The sequence below is a fragment of the Amphiura filiformis genome, chromosome 10, assembly GCF_039555335.1.
Source record: "Amphiura filiformis chromosome 10, Afil_fr2py, whole genome shotgun sequence".
Taxonomy (NCBI): Eukaryota; Metazoa; Echinodermata; class Ophiuroidea; order Amphilepidida; family Amphiuridae; genus Amphiura; species Amphiura filiformis.
This window is the reverse complement of record NC_092637.1, coordinates 52922403-52936095: the sequence shown is the minus strand read 5'-3', so window position 1 is coordinate 52936095 and position 13693 is coordinate 52922403. Positions and strand designations below refer to the sequence as shown.

At 41.6% G+C, this 13693-nt stretch overlaps 1 protein-coding gene across 1 annotated transcript in view; it reads left to right on the top strand.

Moving 5' to 3' along the window:
- LOC140163020 (actin, cytoplasmic 1-like) overlaps nt 1–2766 on the top strand; it is a 40040-nt gene extending 37274 nt beyond the window's left edge. Inside the window, exons 7-8 of the mRNA XM_072186360.1 lie at nt 247–498; nt 1851–2766. Coding sequence (XP_072042461.1) covers nt 247–498; nt 1851–2384 — 786 coding nt within the window. The 3' untranslated portion in view covers nt 2385–2766. The remainder of the gene's footprint in view (nt 1–246; nt 499–1850) is intronic.
- Nucleotides 2767–13693: the final 10927 nt, after the last annotated feature.

Sequence of the window (13693 nt, the reverse complement as noted above, 5' to 3'; positions counted from 1 at the left end):
AAAAAAAAAAAAAAGGAATGCAGCGCAGTCTAGGTCATTTGCAGACTGTTTGTGTGGAGGGAGCGTAACCAAACTGGCTGCGTAGGGGACTAAGCAACTTGATGAATGTGGTTACTCACTAGCTGTGTCTGAAATGCCTAATGCCCGGGCCTAATGCCAAAAAAGATGGACATCTTAAGTGTTTTGCCACAAACTGACAATACGTTAAGTTTCATCTTCATTTTTTTTCCATCCCATTCTTGACAGATTATGTTTGAAACCTTTAACACCCCTGCTATGTGCACGGCAAATCAGGGTACGCTGGCATTGTATGCTAGTGGTAGGTCAACCGGCGTTGTTGTCAGCTGTGGAGATGGAGTGACTCACATTGTGCCTATCTACGATGGACAAATAGTAAATCCTTATAAATCGAATAGAATTAATGTTGCTGGTCGTGATCTTACAGACTACCTCGCAAGTACTCTTACGGCACACAGAAGCTATTTTACAGGCAAGTTTATTGTGTTTGGTCATTGTGATAAGTAGAGGTTAGGTCATATTAAAGAAATTTCTTTAAATTCGGTCATTATTAAAAAATTATATCCGGCTGTAAGCAAATTAAGCTTTATCATATTTATTGTCGGTTGATTTGATACCTCAACAGTTACTTAAAAGCAGCTAATTCCACGGGCAGTCCCTTTAGTATCAAAGGGAGGAGGTTTAACCCCGTACATTAACTCTAGAACTACAAAGGGAGCTGTGGCAGCGCCACCACGGGGGGCATGGGGGAAAATGCCCCACTCAGAACGTTTTTCCCCCTGTTGCCCCCAGTAAAAACCCAATGAAAATTTCCACTCTTTACGGCATTTTTGCGCACAATTTGTTATTTTTGCGCACAATTGGTTGATTTTGCCCCCCAAATTTACTTTGCCCCCATGCACCCTCGAATAAAACATCCTGGCGCCGCCACTGCAAGGGAGTCTACCAACCCCGTAAGGTTTCTCACACGTCATAAAATATTATCGCGTCTTTACGCACAAACGACCTAAGCTTATCGTAGATCCCTCCTTTGCGCTCATTTTAGTGATATCATTTATACCCCAGCACCTTACCTTGGGGCAGGATCAACTATCAAAAATGACCATAGAGCGTGGTTGGAGAGGCCCACTATAGGTTGCTACAGTAAATTTCACGATTTTCGTTTCGCTCTTGTAAAATTATTCCAAGAGATATTTAATTTTTACTTGTTAGGTAGTTAGAAGTAGCCATTTCCTATGAATTTCCATTCCAGCGGTAGAACACAAACTTGCACTTCATAAAACACCCATTTGAGAGCTGGAGATTTTTTTAGTTTATTTAAAGTTTATTTTCAAATATTTATTGTTTTTGACAAAAAGAAGGCCTTTTCTTCTATATAAGTTTTGATATTGCCAATAAAAGCACAAGTAAACATTTACAATTTTGTGTCATTTCTATTGAAAACGGAATTTCCCTAAAAATAGCTTAAACCATGATTTACATAAATTCGTTATTTTGATATTGTTACATCAATACAAAAATTTGTGTTTAAATGTTTATCATTTGTTTGAGGTTGAGATTCTCCGTATCATCTCATACAGATTATTAAATTTCTATTTACATAGCATTTTGTCATATTTGAAACCCTATGCTCATGAAATTTCGCAATTTAATATGTCACCCCTCACATCAGACACAATAGTTCATTATAGATGAATTGACGCCGCAGTCCGTTGGAACCTCGGGACAGGACTTATTTTAATATTGTAAAAATCAATTCAATCTTTCCAATCTGCAATCTCTCTTTCTTTACGAATTCATTTTAATTCTCTGATTTTCCTCCTTCAGCTAACAACAACGAAACTGTTCGTGATATGAAGGAAAAACTGTGCTTTGTTTCCATGGATTTTGATAAAGACATGAAGACCGCATTATCCAGCGCTACGCATAACAAGAGTTATACGCTACCCAGTGGAGAGGTAATTACCATCGGGAACGAGAGATTCCGCTGTCCGGAAGCCTTGTTCCAGCTATCAATGTTGCCGAATTTTAATGCCGACTCTGATGTTGGCATCCATACAATGACAAACGACAGTATCAAAAAATGCGACAGGGAATTTCGAAATGACCTGTATTCAAACATCGTCTTGTCAGGAGGGTCTACTATGTTCCCTGGATTTGCCGACAGAATGCATAAAGAAATGGTCGCACAATCACAAACCTATAACCGTATAAAGGTAATCGCAATGGCAGAGCGTAATTATACAACGTGGATCGGAGGATCTATACTTGGCTCACTGTCCACTTTCCAGTCACATTGTATCAGTAAGCAAGAATATGATGAAAATGGTCCAGGCATTGTTCACAAGAAATGCTTTGAGGGGTAGTAGTAATATGTCTACTCTTTCCAAACTCAAATCTACTTTTAACTTTTGCTGGCACCACCTGGGTTTGAACCCGCAACCTCTTGCACCATAGTCGCAGATTTGAGTGTGGGAAGAGTTGGCATACTTTTGTACATGCTACAGAGATAACGCAGAATGTGTATTTCAACAAAAGAAAATATAGTATATACAACATGACACTACTCGCCGATATAACACACATGTCACTATACACATTATTTGAGGAGCCGCTAGAAACGTCAGAGCTGGTCGAAATGTTCTGCGACACATATTCACAACTCGATGGCAGGTTGTTTGTGTGTGATATATACGACAATACCCCGACGACTATGAATTAAATTTGGCAGACATTGTTAATTTGTCAACATTGTTGGGACAATGAATTATTTTTATTTTGAACAAATAAATTCTATAGTATATAGGCCTACTTATGGCTACTATCACACTCGAACAATTTCAACAACAATACAAAGAGCAACATCCCAACGCCGACAAATGGGCACACCTTGAGCAAGACAAAGTTCACACAATTACCAATTTCAGATTTGTAAATACCAAGAATGGCGAGTCGTGCATTATTACTCTTAATGATGACCGTAGTTTCTGGGCCTGCTCTGGCTTGTGTAAGAAATTAAAGGACGATGATAAATTGCCAAAGTACCTTGTGTCGCGTGGAAAGAAGCAGAGCAATAAGTCCACGAATCAGTTTTGATCATTTCAGCTGATTGATGTCCAGGAGGCCGACCCGATTTGAACAAATAACGCCATTATGTATATATATGAGCAGCAAAACTAATAAGAATGGATTAAAGTTTGAATTAAAAACAAACATATCAGGTTTCTATGAAGAAGTTGAAACACATGTAATGTTTAAAAAGGATGGCCCCACATTTATTCTTGCACACAAAAGCAAACTAAAGAAATACATGATTGCAAACGGCGAACGCGCTGATATAAATGATGCCCATGGGTGTGTACAACCCGATGAGTGTTATATTAATGAAAATACATGCACAATATTTATTATAGAGAAGAAATACCAAAATTGTCCAGGGTCGGTGTGTAAAAAGATTCAATCGTCTGACTTTAAAAAATGGCAATATGGTAGACTTTATCCACAAAGTACAGAATTGTGTATATTTATTACCTATCCAATTGGTTTAAGGTTAATTGCAAAAGTGAATTGGAGTACTTATGATTCAAAGACGTACCAGTATTATTCGGCGATGATGTGGATTATAAATCTAAACTCATTGAGCTGCTGCATACTTAGAACCCAAGATATATCCAATTCCAAAGCTGGCTGCAATTACAAATGTGGTAGTAATAATTGTAAGTTTTTCATTTATAGAGGAAATATCCTTATTTATATCAATTACAGTATCATCTATATCACTTATATTATTTTCTATTAGTTCTATGTTGTTTTGAATCTCATTCTGGTCCATTATATATATTATTGTGTATATTTTTTATTGTAAGAACAAAAAGCAAAACTGAAATTTATTCTTGCTGGTTGGTATTCACTGTACGGAGGAGGGTCTCCATAGCTTCCTTCTTCCCCTTCTCCACCCCCTTTTTTCAGTCTGCTCACGAATCTGTTGCTCCCGCTCGTCACTCATCTCCTTAACCTCGGTCCTAACCCTCTGGCTGATTTGATTCTTGTGTTCGCGATAGTTTTCATGCTCTTGCAGTATGAGCTTGAACTCAGCATCACTAATATCATTATCTTTCAACGCATCAGATACAAGGGAGCTTATACTTGACATCTTTGCTTGTGCGGTGTTCTTAATGCGCTCATGCTTCTCAACTTTTTTGAGCAGTACTTTGCAAAGTGCAGATGTTCCAACAGATGTGGTACCCATTGCGATTGATACAATTCCAAGAGGTAAGGTAATGGGGGCGGCAATTCCAGTGCCCAGTGCTGCCATACCACTTTTACCAGCGGCACCTGCACCAACGGCACACACACCGGATGCGGTGCTAATGTAAAAGAAGGTGTTGTATATTGATTTATACCTGCGACGCAATCTACTACGGGTTTCATTTTCTGACTCGAGAAAACTTCTTATCTCTGATATTTGTCTTAGTCTGAACGTCATACCGTTATCTGGTATCACCGGTTGTACAGGAAGCGGAGGATAAAAAGGTGGTGCGCTTGGTTCTTTCTTTGGCATGATATATTATATGCATATATTTTTGAGCGGGTGCTCATATAAGCACATTGTCATTCGTAAAATTTGCAACGTGATAGTCAATGAAATGCTGTATAATGTTGAGAGCACGACTGTAAAGACTGACGAGGCCCAGTTCCTTGACTCCAAATATAATTGAATCAAATACGTTTGAGGGGTTGCTATGTGCTTTTTTGAACACCCCGTTTATCCAAACAGTAAGGGTATCCCCGTCTTGCACAAAAGCAACGTGATTAAGCTGTGTAGTATCTAAAGTGTGCTTTACAGATTCGTTTAATAGATACGCAAGACCATCTGGTATCCTCCACGGAATATTTAGATACTTGCTAGTTCGGTCAGTTGGGTTATACAATTTTAGCTGAGACCTATTACCATAAGTCCACGGTGGTGCCAAACGCCTTTGAGGCTTATAATTAATTCGAAGAGGGGCATTCAATTCCATGATGCCTAGGTTTTTATCGGGATTTGGTAGCAGGGCAATGTCTTTAGTTACTACAACGTTTTGTGGGTGATTAAAATACTCATTCTCGGCACTATCTGCGATGTTGTTCTTCATTTCAATCTGAAGCCCATTAGCCAAATCAAATCGCTTTCTTGCTCTGACAGAGAAGTATGTCTTACTGCCATCTCTATGCGGGAAAACGATGTATCTTCCTAGGTCATATGGAATGACTTCATGTTCGCCTTGTACCAATTCATCAACGTATTGTTTATTTGCCGCATCAGTTTCATCTGTCGGTGTCCCAACGTGGGTCAGTTTATGGCCTCCTAGGCTCAAGGGGCCGGTCATCGAGCCTCCTGCCCAATCAACCTTGCTATTATTCAAGGCTGAAACAAAATTGCTAACATAGCCAGCTGTTGCAGCATCTGTTCTCATTGTGGGCTCTGCAAGGCCAGTAATTTGCTTCCCACCTAAATCAAGATTTTGCCCGGTATTCTGCTCGGCGCCATTTGCATGTGCTTCATACCCCCATATGCTTGGGTGCGTTTCAAATTCCATTTATATATATCAGTTTATATTTTTTCAGCCGTTAACGCGCAGGGTTAATTTCAACGTAAAATCAATGGGCAGCCCATGGTTGTCAAGCTTATGTCCGGCGCCATTGTCCCATTCTATCTTGAAACCAAAGTCCAGCTCATGAACGCGGCTCTGCAATGGTTTGAACTGTGGGACATTGAATTTAATCGTGTGAAATGAGCCAAATTGTGCACCGGATAATGGTACACTGCATAGTAACTGAGATGGCTGGAGTTGCTGGTTTTTATTCTCATAATTTTGACTCGTCGACAATTGCTTCAGATAAATGAGCAGCCTTTTTGGCGTGAATTCAGATGGCCGGTCGCCAACGTAATCACCAGCTGTCAGCCAGTTGGTTTCGTCTATTCCGGGCAAATATCTGATTGGTTCAGTCAGCCAGAGTTGAACCCCGACCGGGATTGATAATTCAACGAGTCCCTTTGTCTTATTATTTGTGATGGTCAAGCCAGGCAATTGAGCTGCAATATCAACTAGTTCCTCAAAATTGTACAGTCCCGACTCAACAGTGAAATCTTGTGATTCTTTGCCATTTCGCGCCCATCTGCATGCTTGGTCTTCATATATATTGTAATAGCCAACCCACATGTCAAGTCTGTGTAGACCAATTTGGTGTCCTTCCAACGGCTCTTGCAATCTAAATGGCTTTCCTTTCGTGGCGTCTGATATTGTGATGAACATAATATATAATTGTAAATATATAATGGCCATTCCAAATGAATACAAGTACAATCCCAAAGCAAAGTACCGAGTTCAGCTTGGTAACCCAGACAGTCCAGGTGAATAAGCGCGATAATTTTACGGTACGCTTTCCCAGTATATGGGTAAATTACAAACTACCGCGTGTTACAGATGCGCAGGTATATTCCGATTGGCTTTCAAATCACATGCAGTTTTGGCAGAACCAGTTGAATTTTGCAGTATGGTGTGTTACAACTGGCTGCGGTGTGAGCAAGCAGCATCTGCGTCATACAAACCCCATGATAAGAAGTGTGTTCCGTTTTCATGCCTACTATCAGATTCGCCGGATTCTTTATGAAATGAGTTGTCCGCTACCAACCAGTGGTTCGTGGAATGCATTGGATAATTACATAGATATAGGCGCTTATGAGAGAATATGCAGCGAATTTGCCATCAAGACCAATACCAATTTTAGGCAGAAGCTTGATGAATGGCACGGGATGGGTACAGCCAAATTCACAAGGACATACCACCATGATTTTAGCTTGAAAACGAATGATAAGGTAGAGCTTGCTGTAAACCCAAATGTCGACAACTTCACCCAATTCATACCCGGCCGCGTAAACTTTCTTGGCAACAGTAAAGATGCAACGTATAAGATTTGGATGGACCAATCATTTACTCGCCAATCTGATACGGTTGATACCAGCTCAGATGGACACCCTATGTCAGCAATTGGAAGTTTCGTGCTTGATTACGGCAAGGGCTTTACGCAAGCCGGCATAGCAAGAATCAATGACTCCATCCGCACATATGTTTGGGCGATTTTGGGCGCGCAATCTCAGGCGAGAACTTCCATTTTGGGCACGGGCATAGCGTTTGATGCCCAGAAGCAATTTTTGGCAAATGTCGAAACAGCAATCAATTCCGCCGTCGATATACCCGACTCAATCAAAAGGTACCAGAATACGTTGGGGTATGCGCGAAGTAAAGTGGACTTTGTTGTGGGCTTCGACTTGTACATGATGCCAAGCAACATAGACTTGTACATTGGCAAGATAAACGGATACAACAACTTGATTGTTGATGCCAGCGAATCTGATATCCTGCTTGTGTTAGGGTATAATGGGGAAGTGAATGATTTGCCGCCAACCATGTTGACGCGCAGGGTCACGCAAGATGTTCCACCAACCATGTTGACGCACAGGGTCACACAAGATGTAGAAATAGCTGATGCCACACCGTCAGAGGGTCATAGCATTGCACAGGCCCAAGAACCCCTATCTCACGATGAAACCAAGTTGCTTCTTATTCTTGGTGGTGGTGCTGTTATTTCTTCTTTGTTTTGGTTTTGGGGGTAGTGGTGGGTTTTATGGCTTGCCCTAATTAAACATAAAGGAGTCCGCCAATTGCAACGATTAATGCCCAGTTTTCAGCAAGCAACTCAACCGCGGATGCTGCGGATTTCAGCAGGAAATTAACAACTGCGCCAATTATGCCGGGCAATGCGGCAAGTGCTTTATCCCCAAGTTTGATTAGAAGATTCGCGATTTTTTGCAGCATTTGCTTAATCCATTCTCTGCTGCCGGGTGTTGGCTTTGGTGTTGGCCCCGGCCCTGGCCCTGGTGGTTTTGGACCCGGTGGCTTGGGTTTTGGATTTGGAGTTGCTGATTTGACGCCCAATGAAGTTGCAAGTGTGGTGATTGCCATGCCAATCGCAGTTAATACAGATACAATTGTGATTCCTTGCTCGCGGAATAATGTGCGGATTCGTTCGCTTCTCCGAAGAATTTTGTGAGCGAGTCCTTTATAATTTGCAGCTGATTTCTCACCTTGCCATCCTGGTTGGCTATTGCTCGGTCAAATTCATTGATTTCCTTTTCTAATTCAGATATTTTGTTTTCAGTTTCTTCATGACCCTGGGGGTCAGTTATATCCGCATCATCTTCATTAACAAAGGCTGTTTTTTCATCCACAGGCGTCAGGGTTTTTTTTAGTCCCTCCAATTCCTTTGCTTTGTTGTTTCTTCTTTCCACTAGCATGTCTAATATTTCTGACATTGATTTTAATCTATTGCGAGCATCAACAAATTCGTGCATTTCAAAAGTGCCAATTAACGGGTCTTTTTCAATTTCAGCTTCCAAGTTGTCCACTGCTTGTGCACTTCTATCAAACGGATTTGTACGTGTAGATATTGATGGTTCATTTAATTCTTCACTTACAGCTCTAATTGTTTGTCGTGCCGCATTGGCAGTCTCTTGTCTTACAAACTTTTTACAAACTTGTAATTCCCATATTTTTGAAGAATTGAGCACCGGCTTTTCCCGCATCATTTGCTTTTCTGTACAAAGTACTTTCTACACTAAATTTACCATTATTGCTCACCGGCACATCATCGTAGAATAAGGTATATACCTTCCCTGGGCGCCCTGCTGAATTATAGTCTTCTATTTTTAATTGAAAATAAGGTGTATCCGCGAACTCACCCACCGCACCTCTGCTCCTTAAATAGGTTTGATAATGCTCTACTATTAATCTTTTTTCATAAGCAGTGGGTACCGTAGCATGTATATCAATAACTCCTGGCAATGTGTTTTCTTTACCACCCTGTTGTAGCGCTTGTATTCTTGCGGCAAGAGTATCCCTGTATTCTGATGAACCAGGGTCCGGTGCTTCTGGCACAGTTCCTTCCCCGAATTGAGTTTCGTCGTCATACATATATAGTATCACCATAATCGTCCTTGAGATAGATTGTCCTTGAGTTGGTCCATCTCAATATCAGGTTCATAATCTGCCATTTTATATGTATATATATATATATATAATGAGTACTGAGTTTTGATATAAGCTTGACCCACATCGTAAACTTCGCAAACACAAAGGCATCAAGGGAACCAGACGCAGCATAGTGAATACATATAATCCAAGTACAATTGACCAAGGTGGAATCCTGTCAGTAAGATTTCCAGATTTGGGGCGAGATGATGTTATCGTGCCAGGCTCGGCAAAGCTGTCTATCAAATTCACGCTAAACTCAGATAATGACGCCAATCGCACAATCGTAAGTAATCTCGGCCGCGCAATTGTAAGCAAGCTGGAAGTGAAACTAGAAGGCCAAAGCGTGTATACTTTGAATAACAGCGACATCTTTCATTGTTACCCAGATTTGTGGAAAACAACGAATGAACGTGATAATGCGGTATTTCAGGGAATCCAATCCGAGGCTGGGCTAAAGCATAGAATCAACGCTGGGGATAAGGGCGCTGATAGTAAAGACGTGGCAATTGGAACCGCATACAGCAATCTATTTCGCATTCCACTTGATTTTGAATTGCTCGATGCAGATATGCCATTCTACCAATACGAGCTCACGGATAGACTGTCATACGAAATAACTTTCAACAATTATGGGCGTGTAATTGTATCAACAGATGCAACAGCAACCTACACAATTTCCGATATCAGCATGGAGTTCGAAGTTGTGAATTAGCCCGAGCTCGTGAACTCACTAAAAGGCAAGCACAGGAGTATGTTCCAAGTTCTGTATGACAGGGTTGTTCACCATAGCAAGCACACAGTAAACAAGAGCAATTCACATTGGAATTTCCAACTGGCCCCGCAATCACAATCGATGAAGGGCATTCTGATGGTATTTATTGACCCAGCCGATGGTGGCGCTAACTTTGCCCGTGATTCGGAGAAGTTTTACAATCCCAAGATTACGAAGGTATCCACGACCATTGACGGATTGCCGAATCAGATATACTCCGCCGGAATGAAACCACACCAGCAGTTCGATGAGATTGCCAAGCACTTCTCAGACGGAAAGTATCGGCATATGAGCAACATAACGAAGGAATTGGAATTATCCGATGTGAATCTAGGCGATTATTTGACAACGAAATACGCTCTTTGGATAGACTTAAGGTCGACAGATGATAATTCGTTGCATGGCACGGGCAGAAAGGTCGAGGGCACAAGCCAGTCAATCCAGATTGAAATAGAGAAGACCGCAGAAGCAGCTGGAGCCCTTGATGCACATATATTCTACATTTCGGATGCAAAAATTATATTCGAAGAAGGAAGGCTCAAGAACGTTGTATTCTAATTTATATTTGCATTAAATAATGTTCGTCGACAAGGCACACTCCGCAATAATATGCGGCTCGACTGGATGTGGCAAGACAGAATTCATGTTAAATTTACTGGAAACAGAATACTATGATTTCTTTGAGCACATTATTATATATAATTTGCCCCCACGCTGAAACTAAATAAGACGTACCATGCACGCATGAAGCTGCTCAAAGACCCGCGAGTAATGCTAATTCCTGATGTTGACCGATACAAGGGCCTAGATAAATGTTTGCGCCTGTTTTATGAGACAATCGGGAAAATGGATGACAGCCAGGTGCTATTTATTATCGACGACTGCGCCGGCATGAACGACATAAAAAAGAAAAATCACACGATTAGCGAGCTGGCATTTAGTGGACGGCACGCCAATTGCTCCGTGTGGATTCTAACGCAGAAGTACAACTCCGTGCTGACCGATTTCAGGGCGCAAATTAAGTGGATGGCACTCTTCTATTGCAAAGACCGCGATAGCTTCAATGAGGCACTGAGAGAAAACAACGTAATCCGCACGCAAGAAGAGCGGAATGCAATGGAGAACTTACTGGCCAAGCACGAATACTCCAAGTTGATATTGATTACCAAGCAGCCAACAAGTTATAAATTTTTCCTCTAACAATATGTTGAGTCTACTTTATGAAATCACAGGCATTGCCGCAAATGTATGTATCATCACGTTCATAGCTTGGCTGGGGGTAAAGTATCTGGGCGTAAAAAAATATATGCATAGGTATATGGATATTGATAAGCTACTAGATGAAGAACTAGAGATGGCAGAGCCCTCCCATGTTGACCAACCCTCCGCGTATCACAAAGAGCGATTAATTGCCGTAGCAGCAAGTGGCAATGCTAAACTGTATCTTGGCAAAAACATTACAGTAGCTGAAATAGAGAATTTGGAAGACAAGGAGGTGCTGAAACTCTTTTCGCGGTATGAAACGTACGTCGGCAACGTGATGACAAAATCGCTAAAAACAACAATCTACGGCGCATACACTACGATAATGAGCGCGCTAGTTCCTTGTGTATCAAAGGGCAAGTGCGTGCTTGCTGAAGCTGAAAGGCTGAGCGAAAGCCTAGTCGAGAATCCAGTGGTAAATCTGGCTATAAGCACATTCACTTCCAAGCTCTATTATGATTACGGGCATTATCTCGCACCGCTAACTGTCGCACTTATGACAAGTGGGCACGTAAAGGCTGCCCCACCTCCAGAGCCAGCTGAGCCAATCCAGGGACCCACGGCGCAGAGCAACGAGCTTCCAGACGTCAACTAGCAATCTCGAATGTATACCAAAGGCCCGTCTCTTTTGATTTAGTACGATACTGGGTTTTTCTAACGATATTATAAATGCATCGTGAGCTAATTTCTAGAGCTCTTGCCGCCTCACTCATGCTTACAAAGAATTCCCTTTCACCATTGCAAACTGCTATGACTGGAGCCCCCCACGATTTAGTAACGTTTTCTTTTGGCGTTAAAAGTTGAAGGTTGTCAACGTGGTTATTGTGCTTATTGTTATCTATATGGTCAATCTGAAGCCCGGCGGGAATGTCCCCCTTAAAGCACTCGTAGACAAAGCGGTGTAGTAATATGCGTTTCCGTTTGCCATTTACATACGGACCAATTTGCATATAACCACTGTTGTTAGGAACAGGTTTCAGAGCTCGCCAATATTTGAGGTTAATAACACTACCGTCTTCCTTTACAGCATAGTTTTTGTATACCGGATGCTGAGCAATACAACCAACCATTTTTTTTATACCATTATAAAATGCTTGTTCAAATGTTAGTTAGGTATCTGGCCAATGTCGGAGCAATGTCGGAGCAATGTTGGTCAATGTTACTTAGCAATGTTGGTCAATGTCGGAGCAATGTTGGTCAATGTTGGTCAATGTTACTTAGCAATGTTGGTCAATGTCGGAGCAATGTTACTTAGCAATGCCTAGCAAAATATATTTGTAATAGTATATGGAGTCCGAGCAAACTAGTATTGATGAAGCAAGTCCTGAGTCAACGCAGAGGGCTGAGCCAGTAAAGCCCATAAAAAATCCACGAAGAGTAGAAGCCGGAAAGAAATTGGCAGAAAACACTAAGAAAGCAAAAGAAAAAATGTTGGAAGATATCGCTGAGGCTAGTGCAAATGCGAGTAAAGCAAATGCGAATGCAAATGAGGCAATGACCACTCTTAAGAATTATCTTGAAACCAGAGATGCCCCTAGAGCTTCAGAACCAGTGAAATCTGGGACCGGCAAATTACAGGGATATCAGACACCTATCATAGCCGGCGTGCTATTACTTGCAGGTTTGTACATATGGAGTTCCAATCGGAGCGCCGTCGATGTGCAAGTTCATACACAACAGAGCGCCGTTGACGCGCAGGGTCATACACAACGGAGCACCGTCGACGCGCAGGTTCATGATGATTATATGCAAATATAGGGTCAAAAAATATACGAGTATCTGCATTAATATATACATGGATTCGAACTCACTACTTGACGGAGCATATCACTCGACTGTTCTTACAGTTCTACTATTTGGCAATTGCATGATTGCGGAGAAGGTATTCAAAACTAAACCACCGAGCCTTGGCAAGTTGGACGTTAAAGACGTGGGCCAGCTGGCTGTAAATGTATTTGTTGCTGAAATGACACGGGGCTGGCTGGTAAAGCAAAAGATTCTACCCGATAGCATTGTACCAAGCACGCCAATAAAGCGCTAATGGGGCTCTGCCATGTTAACGGCTAAAAAAAATAACCTGATATATATAATGGCGGCGATGTTGGGTGGAGCGATAGCTAATGCACTAGCTTTCACAGGCAGTTCCTACCTATTTAGATTAATTGGCGATGATGCAGAGCGCAAGAGGCACGATTTGGCGTTAGAACGGCTACAACGTGACAGGGATACCTGGAACCAAAAGAGATTGCAGCAACTTGACTATGTTAACCAAAAACTTCGCGAAGAAGCACAATCAGAAAGGCAATTCAAGAATGTTGACGATGCAATGCAAGAGTACTATTACATAACTGGCACGAGCTTGCAGCTCGACCGCACACTCGGCGCAGAACCACAATTGGAAGACTATATCGACGAGCAAACCCTATCCGCATTGCAAACCGGGGAGCTTGTAATTATTGGCGCCGGGATTTTGGTTTCTGGATTTTTGGCATATAAATATTTATAGAAATATATTTGTATATATATATATATACACCATGCCTGCAATTACAGTTGATGAGTTTAA